Genomic DNA, 17580 nt, shown 5'->3' with positions numbered 1-17580 from the left:
TCTTGTTTAAAAAAAAAAAAAAAAAAAAAACTGAGTATCTTTAGGCAATATTCACAGTAGCTACAGGTAAGGCAATAAAGACTTACTTGTAGGACAACAATAGAGTGGAATTTACTACCAGTTTAAAAATGACAAGAATAATATTACCGTATATGTCGGTGTATAAGACGACCGGGCATATAAAATGACCCCCTAATCTTACTGTTGTTTAAGCATTTTTTTCTTGTACTTACCGTATAAGACTACCCCCTTCCAAGGCTTCCGACGCTTGATATTTCGTCCTTCTTGCTGGAGCAGGAGCTGGCGCCATATCCTTCTTCCTGCTTTTGCTGGAACCAATCACGGCGAGCGATGTATTCTATTAATGAATACAAAGCCTGCTTGGATTGGCAGAGGCTGTATCATCATCAGCCCGCGCCTCTCTGACTCTCAAAGCCAATCAGAGCAGGCTACAGAGTAGCCTGCTCGGATTGGCAGAGGTTGTTACTCCAATCCGAGCAGGCTCTGTATTCATTTGAATACATCGCTCACTGGGATTGGCTCAGCGGTATATACTGTATGTAGCCGAAGCTACATACAGTATTACCGAACCCTCAGCAGGCATCGGAGGGGCTGATCCGGCGTATAAGACGACCCCCGATTTTCGGCCAGTTTTTTTAAGTGTAAAAGGTCGTCTTATACGCCAGAAAATATGGTAATTTTGGTAATGTTTTTCCTTTCTTACATTGTTCATACAAATCTGTGAAATGTTCTGTTATTGCAGGTCTCTTTCACTGCCCGTTTACCCTCACTTGGCCTGAGCATCTTTCAGTTGTACACGTCATTCGATGCACACGCTACCCTGAAGTCCAGTGTCCGGGTGTACCTCCATGGCAGGGACCTGACTATAAAGAAACAAGATGTGTTTCCAGTGAAGATCTTGGAGACCAGCACTGATGACTTCTATCTGGAGAATCAGTACATGCAGGTCTGGTTTTCTGGCACCACCGGGCTGTTAAAGGTGAGAGGATCAACTGTTTATCACTTATAAAGGTGGTAAACATTTAATAGCAGTTGCCCTAATGCTAAAATGCATTATAAATGCCTGTATAAGTGGGTCAGTAATCCTAAATGACAGCTTCATTAATATAAAACATTTATAGGTAAATTTAGTTTTAGTAACTTACCAGTACTTTTGGTAAATAAGTTAAAGTGGAATGCCAGCAATTGCAAAACTTAAAAAAAAATCTGCTGGGTTATAAGGAATTAAGTACAAAAAGGTGTACAGCCATGGCCAAAAGTTTAGAGAATGACACAAATATGAATTTTAACAAAGACTGCTGCTTCAGTGTTCTTAGATCTTTTGAATCTGAGGGCTGTTAAGCAAAAATTGCCCCTGGACTTAGCCAAAAGGCCAGGCCCTGAAAGGCGCAGTGCAGAAAGAAGAGCTTTGGTGACTGTGACCATGTGCCTTTTCACACAGTGGGGTCCCACACCCAAGTGTTACTTAGAGCACCCCTAGGGTGAGTACTAACAGGGGGCACAGACTCTGCCTCCCCAGCCCATAGCCAGACAAGGTAGACTACTCAAACCAGGTGGTAATGGACCCTTCCAGCTTTCTTGTGGAGAACTTACTCCCGGCCCCCAATTACGTTCAGGCACTCTGGTTTCAGTTCCTGCCAATACTAACCTTCCAGGCCCCCTTCACTCCAGCAGATTTGCATAGCCACCACCCAAACCTTAGTCAGGTCACCTTAGTAGCACAGTTGTTCCACTGGATCATTGATAAGAACAGATACTACACTTGATCTTAGCCAAAAGGCTGAGAAGCGATAAGTCTTCACCTCACTGTCAATGTAGATGTACTCATACCTGCCTGCTGCCTTTCCTGAGCAAGTGCTGCACTAGTGGTGCCCTGATCCTGCAGCTGAATCGCCCTGAAGCCGCTTTCATAAATGCAGTGGAAATGTGTTTTTTGGGGGGGGGGGGTTTTGGGGGATTAAGTTAATTTTCATGGCAAAGAGGGACTTTGCAATTATTTGCAATTCATATGATCACTCTTCATAACATTCTGGAGTATATGCAAATTGCCTTAATAAAAACTGAGGCAGCAGACTTTGTGAAAATTTATATTTGTGTCATTCACAAAACTTTTGGCCACGGCTGTATGCTGTCACTTGGACTTCTCTCTTTTATTTACGGTTTACAATTTTACTGAGCACTGGGAGTACAGCTATCTGTATACTTCCAGCACTGATGCTGGACCTTTGACCTCTGTCTGCCCTCTCCTGTTGCTTAATGGAAGGCTTTGTATTATGTGAACCCAGCCATGAAATTCAAAGTGCTGCTGTGTAGTAGAGAGCATCTCCCCTGTCAGAGCTCTAGGAGTTTAGTTCTAACTATACTCCCAGTACTCAGTAAAAATGTATATAATAAAAATTAAAAAAAAAGGTGGCATACAACTTATTGGACTTAACCCCCTTATAAACGAGCATATTTATAGAAATGTTACAATTCCTGAAATTCCACTTTAACAAAGTCATTAAGGTGTTTGTAAGCCTAAAAATAAAAATGCATGTATCTGTCCCTTTTTAATGTGCTTTTTTTTATATTAAACGGCATATTAGAGTGCTGCTATATTACCTAGTTGATCCTGCCAGTTCCTCTCTTCCTGCTATTAAACTGATCACACTAAGCAAGGGATACGATCCATGCTTGTGTGGTCAGTTTATACCCTCCATCATCCTGTTCGGAGATGCAAGCACATTGTGGTCAGTTTACAGCCATCCCCCCTGCCCATCCCTCGTCCCATGATTGAACTCGCAGAGCTCGGCTGGGGAAAGGTAAGAGATGTAATGCCGCTCTCTATGATTGTGTTTCCATCACCTTGGAAACACAAATGCTTGGCAGCAAGTGTCACCATCAGTTATGACGTGATGCCCCGATATAGATATGCCTATCTGCAGGTCCGCGAGTCACTCAGGCAATCACATTACCTGCAGTTTTCAAGCTTTATCTATTTAATATGGTACAAAGTGTTACTTAAAGCGGAGCTCCAGTCCCCAAAATCGATTATTTTTTTAAAAGCTCCCCCCATGATTGTTAGGACAGTATCTAAATATAAATATACTAGTCACAAAAATATCAGAAACACTAATGTATAACTGATCCTAGTGCTCAGAATGGAAAGGAAATTATCACTGCACAATAGCTGCCTTATAACAATAAAAATATTTCAACAGGTATGCAAAGGTAAATTATAAATAAAATTATACAAAATGCCCTGGCATTAACAGCGCTTAAAAATACTTCTGACCACAGGCGTAAAAAAGTGCCGGAAATATCATACATGCACCACACAATTATATATTTGAGGGTTTACGGAGCACTATATTCTCTTTATGGACTCCTTCCTTTCTTTTTTTGGGACTTTGATAGATTAGATATTATGAATTTTATATAATTGTGTGGTGCATGTATGATATTTCCGGCACTTTTCTGCACTTTTTTACGTCTGTGGTCAGAAGTATTTTTAAGCGCTGTTAATGCCAGGGCATTTTGTATAATTTTATTTATAATTTACCTTTGCATACCTGTTGAGATAAATATACTAGTACTAAATGTCTTCATGCTTGTTACGTTTAAATCTGTAATCACTTACGTGATCTCGGAAGTAGGCAGGGGCCATCGAGGATCTGGGCATCTGGAGCCCGCTCGTGTGTATTTCCAGGATAAGGTGCAGCTGGCTACCCAGCATGCACTTACGGATCTCGCGCCTGCTCAGTAATGACTCTGCGTTGCACAATTTGATTACAGGTTGCTATAGTAATTCTACTAAAACGGCACCGATTGCATCACTTACGGTCAGGAAATCTTACACGCATTAGATGCCCAAAGACTCCTGGGATCAATGACAGATATTGCAGGAGTCAGCGCATCAGGGCTTGTGACGCAAATGGAGGTCGCAGTGAAGACAACTAAACAAAAAAAAAAGGTTCTTTCTGCAGAAATTACAACATACAGTATCGGTTTCCAAAAGTTAATTGACTGGCGATGCACATTACAATGTAGTTAACTCTTAAAAATGAGTGGAACTCCATTTTAACTTTAGAAGTACTTTGAGATTATTGTCCAATTTGATAGCATTAGGAATTTTATTTAGACCCCTTTCACTTTGCCGCGATTTTACAGAATGCTCAACTCACATCAAAGTCGGAACCAAAGTAGTACAGGGACTACTTTGAAGTCACACAGATAATAGTTGGCCTGCAATGCCAATTGTTACCAGCAGATGGCATGTCAAATTTTAAAGTGGAACTAAATCTAAATTTTCTAAAACTGTGAGCAGGCAGCTTTTGTTGCAGAAGAGACTCGCTAGGTCTTTTCTGTAGTAATACAAACTCACCTGCCTGATCACAGCATTCTACCGAAAGCACACTTGGCTGCGCACATCCAGCTCACCATGCATTCCCGCCACACTTTGACTATGCCAGACTGACTGACTCGCATGCTCTGGATGACATCATCCCCTAATGGCCAATCGAGGGGCAGAAAACCAGGTAGATGACAGCCGGCGAAAGATGTATAAAACTATCTAATATAGTGGTGCGCTAATCCTTTAAGTGAACATACATTTTTATATAAAAAGGTTCCTCGTATTCACAATGGTGTGTATAAATATCCACAAAAAAAGTTTTTGACGCTTTTTTTTTCCCCTTACACTGTATATGATAAACTGATTAAAAATAGTGCAACAAAATAGCAGACATATGTATACCATAAACCAAGGTTTAAAAGTCACCCATTAACGATGAGATAATGACTAGATAAAAAGTCTTATAGTGACAAATCGACTATCTATATTTCATCAATTTATTGCATGCAGTAAAATGCACAAATCTTCAATTGTGAAAAATCCAGTGCCAAATTCCACTGTCACCAATCCTCCAGCAGTGCCTGATCACCTCCACTTATTGATCTAGGTACATCAAATGCTGCTTAACCCCAACATCCTTCACCTGCAGACCTAGGGCCTCCAGAAATCTGATACAAATACCAGCCTTTCATGTTGGGATTTTTTCATATGACTGAGCACATTCCATCTCCTTGTAATAGCATTGTCTTCCATAGCTGGTAGTAGTTGGTTTTTCTAAAGGCTCTGGGAGTAGATTGGAACAGTGGAGAAGTACAGGAGACAGTTTGATGGTTAGGCAACCAATCGTATACTGACTCCAGGTTTACTTTAAGTAGTCTTCAAATGAAGCTATCTATTCGATTTCAAATTCATTATATAACAATAGATGTTGGCCATTCTACAATAATTATGTAAACCTGAATTATTTTTATTAGAGACAAAAACGGTAGTAATTAAAGCGGAGTTCCCACTGTTAATTTTTTTTTATTTACCAATTTTTTGTTATTAACCACTTTCAGACCGGACCATTTTGCTGGCTTAAGACCAGACCACTTTTTGCAGTTCGGCACTGTGTCGCTTTAACTGACACTTGCGCAGTCGTACGACGTGGCTTCAAAAGAACATTGACGTCCTTTTTTTGCCACAAATAAAGCTTTCTTTTGGTGGTGTTTGATCACCCCTGCGGTTTTTATTTTTTGCGCTATAAACAAAATTGAGCGACAATTTTGAAAAAAACGCATTATTATTTACATTTTGCTATAATAAATATCCCCCAAAAATATCTAAAAAAAAAAAATTTTCCCTCAGTTTAGGCCAATACATATTCTTCTACATATTTTTGGTAAAAAAAAAATCGCAAAAAGCGATTGATTGGTTTGCGCAAAAGTTATAGCGTTTACAAAATAGGGGATAGTTTTATGACATGTTTATTAATAATAATTTTTTTACTAGTAATGGCAGCAATCAGCGATTTTTATTGTGACTGCTACTTTATGGCAGACACATCAGAAATTTTTTACACATTTTTGAGACCATTGTAATTTATACAGCGATCAGTGCTATACAAATGCAGTAATTCCTGTGTAAATGACACTGGCAGTGAAGGGGTTAACCAGTGGGTGGCAGTGTAGGGATTAAGTGTGTCCTAGGGGCGTGTTACTAACTGTGGGGGGCTTGGCTTTGTGTTAGTGAAAACTGATCTCTGTTCCAATCACATGGAGCAGAGATCAGCGTCACTTGTTGCTAGGCAAAATGGGAAAAGCTGTTTACAATGGCATCTCCCCGTTCAGCTGCCCCGTGAGACGATCGCGGGTATCCCTGCGGCGATCGAGTCCATGGGACCCGTGACCGGACTCACGGGGGGTCACAACCGGCACGCACGCGATGGCAGGGTGGCATATTAAAATGGACGTGCCTGTGTGCCAATATGCTGCCCATGCCATTCTGCCGACGTACATCGGCGTGCGCCGGTCGGCAACTGGTTAAGCCTAATGTAAAGCACTCACGCGCTGCATGTACGGCTCAGCGCCGTACACTTCTGACTTTGCCCATCACAACAGATTGCGTCGTCGGAAGTTCCCATCTCCATTGTGATGGCAACAAAGCCCTCGGCGCTCCCCAATGACTCCTGAGAAATGATGACAGACTATTTTTTCCACAGGTAGTTCTTTATATTTAATGCTGCTGAATACTGTCAAAAAAAATGTATGACTGGCACTCCGTTTTAAGATCAAGGGTTAAAGCTGTATAAAACCCAAAAGCAATCATTTATTATATTGTAGCTTATCAATTCTTAGATGTGGTGGCTGCATTAGTTACATTTTTTAGGTTTTCTTTCTTCTATTTTCATCTGGTTATCTGACCAGTAAGTCTGTTGTTTTTGAAAATAACAAGCTCTCTTGCAGATGTATCAGTTACACGAATGAGACAAACCATTCAATACTGGCAGGGTTGCTTACAATGATCAGTTTTATTAAAGTGATTTGTAAAGGTAAAAAAAAAAAAACATGTCTATACTTACCTGGTCTGTTCAATAGAATACACAGAGCTGCTGCGAATCTCCTCTTCTTGGGTCCCCCACTGGCCCCTCCTCTCTGTCCAGTGCCCCCTTGGGAAGTTCTTTCCTGAGCCCCGCTCCTGCATCCTTTGACACAGACAATGAAACTTGGCTCTGCCCCCTCATCACTGGCTTTGATTGACAACACTGGGTGCCCAGTTAAAGCCAGTGGGGACCGTAAGTGAGAGGGGAGAAGAGCTACGGACGCACACAGCGCTGGATGGAATGAGGGCTCCGGTAAGTAAAAGGGGAGGTGAGGGGCAATGATGCCTAAACATTTTTTTACCTTGATGCAAGCAAAGTATTTGATCACCTCTGCGGTTTTTATTTTTTGCGCTAAAAACAAAAATAGAGCGACAATTTTGAAAAAAACGCATTATTTTTTACTTTTTGTTATAATAAATACCCCCCAAAAATATATAAAAAAAATTTTTTTATGGATACAGGTTTAGGAGATTTTTTTTTTTTATCTACAGGTAAGCCTCATTATAGGCTTACCTTGTAGGTAAGAGTAAAAAAAATAGACTATACAACCGCTTTAATCACTCAGGATACTCGCTGGCTTGCTGACTATTTGAAACAAGCTGACAGGCCACAGGATCAATGGTTGCTAGAACGCTGGCAGCCTCCTGCCTCCTAGCAACCAATGACGTCTTGTTGCTTGCATCCTAGAAACGAAAGGTGTGTTTCCGGTCCACACAGCAGGACGTTGTAATTTAGTGGCAGTAGTAATGACTTCTGCTACAGAAGCAGCCAGAGGTTCACTACAATCTACAAAAAGGTAAAGTTTGCCACGAATCCTGCATTGCCGCAAACTCAAACCCTAATAGAGGCAATGGTGGATTGGTTCAGTAATATCGCATCTGGATGACATCACAAGCTGAAACAACTTGGTTTTCCATTTCACACCTTTTAATATGAGATGTACTGAAATTATGTAGGAGTTGGACATCAGTTTATTATATGTTGATTTCTGCAGGGTATTAAACGAGCAGGAGAAGAGCAGGAACAGAAGATAAACATGGAATTTCTCATTTATGGAACACGTACTTCCAAGGATAAAAGTGGAGCCTATCTCTTCCTTCCTGATGGGGATGCCAAGGTACAGCGTCCACCATATACAGTCCTGCATATTCTGTTTGAACAGGAAATCTCTGTGGTATATATTTAGTACCAAAAAACAAGTGTGCCCTAATGTACCCATTAATATCAGATCTTAAAGCGGATCTTCACTGCATCTGAGCACCGCAAACTGAAAACACTATTTAAAGTGTCACTAAACCCACAACCATAAAATCAGTCAGTATATGCAGTGAAGCATGCTTGTTATATTCAATGTGGAAGCTAAGGGGTTAATTCTCTGCATTGTGTAAAAATACTGTTTGATCCCGCCTTCTCTGATGACACTGCACTTGCTCAGTTTGGTGTTGCTAGAGTGTTTTTTTTTTTTTTTCTTTCTTTCCTGGGAGAGTGCATGTGATCAGCGCAGTGCTAATCAGCACTGTCCAGACAGAGGGTCAGGGGTCATGCAGCCTCATAGGACAGTCAGAGTAGAATGAAAACTCCTCCTACAAGCCTTAACCAGACACTGATAGAAGTCACAAGACTGCTATATACTGTTGATGAGAAAATATATTTAATAGTTTTATATTTACTAAAAGAATTGCATTTCCATGTCAGTGTTCTGTGGGAGAACGAAAATAGTGAATGCAGGGTCCTGGGTTTAGTAATACTTTAAGGCCTGAGAGAACAGAAACTATCATCTACTTATGCCAACAATCACCCAACTGTTGGAGGTATAAGAAGGAGCCCACAAGCAAGCTTAACTGGAGCCTTTCCCCCCCCCGGCAGAGCCCCCTAGTGGCAGAAATGTATATTTTTTCTTTGAGAACTTCATTGAGAAGTACAGTGTTACTTGAACTGTATTCCAGGATTTGCTTGTCTTCAACTGAGAAAACTTGCAATAATTTAAGACTTTACATAAAGTCTCAAAATTCTTTAAGGTCTTCATGTTAAATAGTTTGAATACCATGTTATGGATATATTATTTATCGTTGTAAAAGAGCATGGTCCACACATTTGTTTTCTGCATTAAAAAAAAAACAAAAAACGTTCTTCCCAATTTTTTCAGGCCTTCACATCTCTAGCTGTAAACATATTTCAAAGCATTGCACATGCCCAGCTGACTGAGCCGCTGTAGCTCCATTCAGGGGCGTACCTAGAGCATTTGGCACCCGGGGCAGATCCTATATCTGGCACCCCCCATTAAAATGTAAAAAATACCCCACTGTGCCCCCTGCATCCTTCAATTTCTCTTTGTCACTACTGCGTACCCCCTCTCCACAACTGCACCTCTGGACCCCTTTGCATTACACAACACCCTGCATCTCTGGGCCCCTTTAGATTACATAGCACCCTGCCCTTCTGGACCCCTTTATATTACTTAGCACTCTGAACCTCTGGACCCCTTTACATTACACAGCACCCTGCACCTCGTGACCCCTTTACATTACATAGCACCCTGCCCTCCTGGACCCCTTTACATTACATAGCACCCTGAACCTCTGGACCCCTTTACATTACATAGCACCCTGAACCTCTGGACCCTTTACATTACACAGCACCCTGCACCTCTGGACCCCTTTACATTACACAACACCCTGCACCTCTGGACCCCTTTACATTACACAACACCCTGCACCTCTGGACCCCTTTACATTACACAACACCCTGCACCTCTGTACCCCTTTACATTACACATCATCCTGCAGCTCTGGACCCCTTTACACTACACAAAACCCTGCACCTCTGGACCCCTTTACATTACACAACACCCTGTACCTCTGGACCCCTTTACATTACACAACACCCTGCATCTCTGGGCCCCTTTACATTACACAGCCCTCTACACCTCTGGGCCCCTTTATATTACACAGCCCCCTGCGCCTCTTGGCCCCTTTATATTACACAGCCCCCTGCACCTCTGGACCCCTTTACGTTACACAACACCCTGATCCTCTGGACCCCTTTACATTACACAACACCCTGCACCTCTGGACCCCTTTAAATTACACAGCCCCCTGCACCTCTGGGCCCCTTTACATTACACAACACCCTGATCCTCTGGACCCCTTTACATTACACAACACCCTGCAGCTCTGGACCCCCTGCATGTTACACAGACACCCCATTTAGTGTAGCCCCCCATTCAGTGCAGACTATCTTCAGTGTAGCCCCCACTGAAAAAAAATTAACATCAATTTTATTTGGGTACAGCACGGTCGTGCGATTGTCAGAACTAAAGTAGTGCTGTATCGCAATTTTTTTTTTTAAATGGCTGGCGGAGGGGGGGGGGGGGTAAATCTTCTGGAGGTGAAGTGGTTAGCTCAGTTTTCGATCCCAGGATGTAGACGTGTGCCTACATTTCCATACCTACACATGTACATTGTATAGAAATATAGAGTGCGGACGCAGAGCTTTTTACGTTAATTTTACGCCGCTGAACGCAAGATCGCAACACAGTCATTATATATAGGTCCTATATGGTACAATACTGCCCTTGGGGACTAGGAAAGGTATAGAATTGGTGCTGGTGTGCCTGTGTACTATTGCCCTTCATTTGATACCAGCGATCAGTGCTGTTCTTAATACCCTGCCTGCTCACTACTCCAGAACATAAAAGAAAGCACATGGACCGCCCTGCTCTGCTCAGATGTTTCCTCCATCACCAGTGACGTCACCACATGCTGTCATCCCCTCACACTCTCTATTATCACAGCCCATGGTGTCATTCTAGAACTCCTTGCTCCCCTGCTTCTCCTGCAGCCCAGAAAACTCTCTTCTCTAGCAGAAGCACAACTTCAGAGAAGTGTAACTACTTCCCTGCAGGGATGGCTGATAACTCTGTCGTGCTGTGCCATGAATAGTATTTGAAGTACAGACAGCCTATCCATCAAACCCCCCCCCCCCCTGAAAGCACACACATATGTATACACACCTGCTCTGTAGGAAGGGTGGTGACCAGGTGCCACAGAGCCAGCAGGGGTGCCCCTTCTTCAGACACCCCCACTCCTTTCATGTCCTCTCCTGTCCCGAGTCCTCTGTGATCTGTACTGACAGTCCACCCCCGGACTGAGACTGCACTGCCTGCACCCCCCACACACCCCCTCCTCCTTGCATCACAACCCAATAGCTAAGCTCGCCTCTCCTCTCCCTGCGCCTGCCACCGCTATAATCGCGGAGGGGGGTGCCGGCCTGACACCCCCCCGCCCCCCCCCAGTGTGTAGTACCCGGGGTGGCCCGCACCCCCCCGCCCCCTACTTAGTACGCCTCTGTCTACTTTACTTTGTGCTTGCTACGGGTCACCTTCAGTGGTATGCAATTGAGTGTCCCCTTAGTCTGCACCGCTGCCATGGCTTCTTACATGGTCTCCCTGTTGCTGCTCTACAGTGACTGAGACTCAAATTACAGTGACTCACAGATTTCCAGGTAGCCTTTGGCAGCCAGTTGTGGGTATCCCCCTTGTTGGGACCCTTTTAGAAATGCTTAGCAGTTTGTTGGATTACTAGAAATGAGGAAGGGGTCCTGCGGGTCCTCCTGACTTGTTCACCAACAGTTCCAATTGCCCCTCTGCTAGAGTCTGTTCGTCTTCCTCTTCTGTGATGCCCAGGAAGAGATATCCTCATACTAGCAGACTCTATGCAGGAGACGTAGGTGCACTCTGCCTTCGGGGCCTGTCTAATGGCATTTGGGAGTGGAATTTCTACTAGACCTGTGGAAATATATTGCTTCCAGATTTAGGAAAACGTATTGCCTTTTTATTACTGAAGTGCAGACATCTTAGAACTAGAACATACTTTGTCGGAATTTACAACCAGTCTGGACTCCTTTTTAAGAGTTCTCATTTTCTTTCTACTTCTGAGACTAATAAAAGATCCCTTTGCTCTTTTCAGGCCTCCAAGGCAAATCCTGGAACTCTGTTCCGCGATGAATCCAGGACCCCCAAATTTTCCAATGCTGTGAACAAGTCCTCCTCACAATGTGGAAGAGTCCCCACTTGTCAGTGTGGGGGGGGGGGCATCATATGTTCTTTGCAGTTTTCTGGTTCCAGGATATTTGACGTTTGGGTCCAGAATGTTGTGTCCAGAGGCTATGTTTTTTGGTTTCTGCCTCCACCCTGCTTCATATTATCTAACTTGGAGAAAATATGTAGAAAACTGCGCCCATTCCTACTTAAACAAGCGCTTCTGGGCTAGGTGAAAAGCATTAATTTCTCAATGGGAATGACATATGGCCAATTAAGGCTAAAGCTGTTACCATAAAACCCAATCAATATGTGTGTGTGTATATATATATATATATATATATATATATATATATATATATATATATATATATACACACACACACACAGGCAGCGCTATAAACTCCAAAAATATAGTACAAATATTTAAAGATATAAAAGCTGTTATGCAGAAACAATATCTTACAGAAACAGTATTGCAAACAGGCATAACATTAAACCAGGTCGCATCAGCCAACCCTACGTGGATAGTGTGGTGTCTCCTACCACATTCAGCTGCCCTTTCCAGCGGTAGTGAACGCTGCATCCCCGAGCGGTGTGCTGATGTCACTGATGGTCGTCATAAAGCCACACCCTCGGGTGTGGCTTTACGACGAAAGGGCCGCTGGAAAGGGCAGCTGAATGTGGTAGGAGACACCATGCTATCCCCGTAGGGTTGGCTGATGCGACCTGGTTCAATGTTATGCCTGTTTGCAATATTGTTTCTTGTAAGTGCAAGTCTTAAGAGGAGATGATTTGTGGAAATTAATAAATCATTTCAAAAACTGGCTTACACTATGGGATTTCCGTTCTTTTCATTTTGAATTGTGTGTACCACTGTGTGATCCAACCCTCTGGCTCAGCTTTCCTTGGGAGATTGGAGGCAGAGAGATCAAACCTTTGTGTTTTGCATGTAATCTAACTTGTTTCAGTCAGTTTATTTTGAAGGGGGATGTGAGTACACATGTGGAGGTGTTGGTGACAGTTTATCTTGCAAGAAGAAACTGAACTTCTCTCTGAACAATCTCACGGAGTTAATATAGTGTTTAGCTGTAATATAATATGGACTTTCACTATATATGAGTGCACTGCATGATAACAGCTTTTATGTTTTTAATATTTGTACTTTTTGGAGTTTATAGCACTGTCCTGTGTTTGTTTGTTTGTGTGTGTATATATAATATATTTTATAATTATCTATTTTGCCAGTATCACCACAAAGATTGGCAGACTTCCATTCTCCCTGAGGAGATGTGGAGGAGCTCCAGTCTCCCCCCAAAAAATGAAGTCAGCGGCTACACATACTGTAGCTGCTGACTTTTAATATAAGGACATTTACCTGTCTGGGGATGCAGAGATGTCAGCACTCGCCAATTCAGCTTGGGGTGCAGGTTCCGGCATCTTCACTAAGGGAAACTGGCAGTGAAGCCTTTCAGGCTGTGAATGGTCCTGCTGTCCACTGGGACTTATGTGTCTCAGAAGGCAGCGGGAGGAAGGAGGCAGGGCCAGGCATACTGATGATTTTACATGGAAGTGGGAGCAGGTACTTATCAAAATCTGGTGGCAAATGTGAAAGTGTAGTGCTAGCCCCTGTTCTTGCTCTTCTTTACTTTCAGGACAAAACCAGGCTTATATTGGCCTGATGGATCACATGTCGTGCACTGGAGTTGGAGAAATTCTTCCATTGATTTGGAAGGTTCTCACAAAAGATGACTTCCCGGCAATCTTGTTCAGGCTGGGAAGGAGTCCTAGATACTCTCTCAGTGCAAGGGCAATGGTCCCCAGAGGAACCTGATCTCCAAATCGGAGTGATTCAGTTATCCTTTCAACACTGGTCTACCAACTTGCAGGATTAATTGACCAGGATTTAGTAAGACAATGCCACGGCCAGAATTTTTGTCCCAAGAAACGGTTTATCCTCTTTATTGTTGGTTGCTGGCTTTAACAACCTGGCTGTTAAAGCCAAGGCTCCGAGGAATAGAAGCAAGGCAAGAAATTTCCACCCCTATAAGTGCTTTTTGATGGACAAACCCTGCCTTTCTCCAGTCAGGTCTGGATCAACATTTGGCCTTAAGTACCAGCAAGGGTTGAATCTTAGTATTTGAGGTTCCTTTTCAAGGACTGCTTGCCTCTCCCTCTTTAATGAAAGCCTTCATAGAGGATCTCTCTCAAAAGGTTTCCCTCTGCAAGTCCCCCCCCCCACCACCACCACCACCACCACCACCACCACCATGGGGATCTCAACCTGATTCTGTAATTTCTTGTGCTTTTTGAACCTAGCCTATCCCTGTGTCTAATTTTATTTACAAGGTTGCTTTCCTCATTGTCCACACCTCTGCAAGGTGTGATTGTGTTGGCAGCCTTAGCCTATACAGAACTTTTTCTTCTGCTATATACAGAAAATTTTGTCTTTTTTTCTTTAAGGTATTTTTATTTCCTCAGAACATTGTTCTTCCTTCTCTGTCTTGCTCCACAGCATCCAAAGGAGAACTTCCTCCATTGTCTGGATTTGGTATGCACTGTCTATCTCTCAGCTACAGCTCCCTTTATACGATCTGACAGACTATTTTTAATTCCTGAAGGTCCCAGGGGGGGCGTGGGGGACAGCTTTCTTCTCATTCCTCTATTCCTAGGTCGGCAACTCATCATACAAGCCTAAGTCAAGGTTCCGCCTTTCCCTGTCAAAACATACTCCACTAGATCAGTGCTTTAATAAGGGCTTTTCAGCATCAGACATTTGTTTCTCAGATTTGCAGGGTTGCCACCTCGTCTTTGACTCACATATTTTTGGGGTTTTACCAGGTGGATATTCAGGCCCCTTCTGATGCCAACTTCACATGTAGTTACTTCAGAAGGCTCTGTAGGCTTTGTTAAACTTCCCGTTGCTACAAAACTGAATTATGATGGGAGTTGACGGGGTTATACTAACAGCTTTGTTTGCCAGTGTCCAGCCCCCACAGCAAAACCCAGTGTGCCTGAATTACTTCATTCTGTGTCCCTTAGTGTGCTCCAAGAAAGGGATTTTCAGTAAGATAAAAAATCCTATTATACCGCATTTACATAAAGCAAGACCCATTGAAATAAGCATTTATCTTTTGTGAGCAGTCAGAACAATGACAGGAGATTTCAAATTGGGTTATATGGGTTGGCACAATGCTCCCTGCCTGTGATATAAACTCCTGCACTTTTACATTTTTTTTTCGATCTAATATTTAATCTCTTGCTGTTGCCTTCTTAATGGTTTGTTTATATACATTTTATTGGTTTGGGTGAGGACTTATTAAGCAAGAAGATTTTCTTCTGTAATTAACTTTTTTCTAAGTCTGTGATAGTCCTACAGTGAAATACCAAAAATGGAGGGATTTTGTTAGAGATCGTATTAATTAGCAATAGATAATTCAACCCTGGTTGCAATATTTGCAGTGTGTGTTGTTAAGTATGTTTTTGATATTGCAGCAGTACACCCCTAAAGACCCCCCTGTGGTAAGAATTACTGAAGGACCATTCTTTTCAGAGGTTACTTGCCTATTTCAGCATGTTCAGCAGACGATGAGGCTTTACAACTTACCAGGTCAGTGGTTTTCAAACCTTAAAATTATTTTTGTGTAATTCATGGACATTCATGAATATTAAACTAAAATGACAGCTGTACTTTCATATAGTTACCCTTTAATTTGCCTTCACCCTCACTTCATAGTGCCCCCAGAAGTCCCATGCTCACCAGTCCTCGCTCCTGATAGATCTTTGCTGTGCACCCCACATGAAGCGCCACATTAGTTGCTGCCGACTGTCCCAGCTGGTCTTTTGTTTCTGCTCATGAACAAAAAAATCCCATTCATTCTCATGAAGGGGACCAACTGACGTTGAGACCTATTGTATAAGGCCTCTAAATGGAAATAGCTGGATTTTGCAAAAGAATGGACAGAAAGGCAGGAAAGTTTTCTGCAGTGGTAGTGTGGCTCTCTGTGGGTTACATAGTTAATATTTGGAGGGAGGACAGGTGCGTATGAGATTTTCAAGGGGGCTGTGTAATTTAAAGGACAGCTGTACAAATGTCTCCAATCAAAACCTCTTTAGCCCTCGTTCACACTGGTGCAATTTGACAGACCCCAATCGCATGACAAGTTGCGCCCTATTGCTGGTAATGGAACCATTCAAATTGCTGCGACTCAGGTTCCTGCACGACTTTTTTGCAATTTCATTATGACTTGCATGGACTGCTAAAATAAGTCGCAAGCAATAAATCGGAGGTGCAAATTGCACTGATCTGCGGCTTTGAAATTGTGCTGAAGAAGCGTGATTTCAAAGCCGCACTGGTGGAAACCAAGGCTTAGGGTATGGTTGAAACATCTGTTAGGTTAGTTTCCTGTATGTGTTTCATTGAGGAGATTTCTCCATTTTCTGCAACAGAAACACAACTGGATGGGAAAGGAAATGTCTTCTTAGCCCCACTATAGCCAAAGAAAAAAATTTTGAGCTCTTGGGTTAACATAAGCTTTAAAAAAATCGAAAATTCTTTCTGTGCAGTCTAAAAGCTTTTATAAAGTTCAGACTAATAATTAGTAGTATAAACCAAAAATTGTCGCAGTGCGACTCCAACCGATTAGTGCGTAATTGTGTACCACAGATCAATTCTCTCAAATAAAGTGCAACAATCTATATTCTACTAAACCTATGCAATAAATATACACAATATAAGGTGCAGTAGTATATAAACACAAAACATCAATAATGTAATCCTGTAATCAAACTGGTTGTACAGTGTCCATAAATCTCAAAAGATACAATTTTTAAATTTTATATAAAGTAGTCCTTTGATTTAAATAGATTATTTCATTCTAAAGTGTTATTCTGACATTATATAAATAATGAATCTTCCACCTATGTGCTTTAGCTGCTCAACTCACCATGGCCCCTTTTTACCAGCGGGCCATAATCAGCTGTTCCCCTCAGGGCATAATACAGGTTCTGTGCTATCCCACCGTGTCTCCTGTTTCTTCCTGTCAGCTCCCAGACCCTCAGCAATCCTCAGGGGTAAGGGTGTATAAAAGAGGAACAAAGCATAGAATCTAGTGCTTTGTTTTAAAATTTGAATCCCAAAAATATAAGAAAGTAGTACACTCACATAAAAGGCACTTTTAGCAGTGCTAGCTGTTACATGCATATCGATAAAATCCTCATATAACGAGATGGTCGCGGGATGACGTCAAACAAAGGCTCCACCCCCCCATACGCTTTATGTCTCTGGGTATGGACTTCTAACTTCCAGTGACCACCGATCAATTATCTTTTTAGCTGTGTGCAAGGGGAGCAGTTTTTCCACTGGTCAACAATACAGTATGCGTTCCTTCCCCCACTGACCATTAATATAAAGGGTCATTCTGCCACTGGCCACCAATGTATAGGACCACTACAGTGACTACCAATCTAAAAAGGCACTTTTCCACTGACCACCAGCGTAAGGGGCACTACAATTTTCACCACTTGTGTTTATTTTCTACCCATATTCTGTATACACTGCATTTCTTATTCTTTTATTTATTACTATATTTACAACTTACTGACCAT

General features: G+C 42.4%; 1 protein-coding gene and 1 pseudogene across 3 annotated transcripts in view; one reads left to right on the top strand and one right to left on the bottom strand.

The window, feature by feature from the left end:
* The window catches only part of MAN2A2 (mannosidase alpha class 2A member 2), a 215596-nt gene that overhangs the window by 177712 nt on the left and 20304 nt on the right, over positions 1-17580 (top strand). For all 3 annotated transcript variants that reach the window (XM_077469210.1, XM_077469208.1, XM_077469209.1), the window contains exons 15-17: positions 764-1000; positions 7930-8052; positions 15469-15583. In XM_077469210.1, the coding sequence (XP_077325336.1) occupies positions 764-1000; positions 7930-8052; positions 15469-15583 (475 nt within the window). The remainder of the gene's footprint in view (positions 1-763; positions 1001-7929; positions 8053-15468; positions 15584-17580) is intronic.
* Positions 1723-1813, bottom strand: LOC143964595 (U2 spliceosomal RNA; annotated as a pseudogene).

Source organism: Lithobates pipiens, unplaced genomic scaffold, assembly GCF_037356315.1.
Source record: "Lithobates pipiens isolate NorthernLeopardFrog02 unplaced genomic scaffold, aLitPip1_a1.2 Scaffold_8, whole genome shotgun sequence".
Classification (NCBI taxonomy): Eukaryota; Metazoa; Chordata; class Amphibia; order Anura; family Ranidae; genus Lithobates; species Lithobates pipiens.
This window is presented reverse-complemented; position numbering and strand designations above follow the sequence as displayed.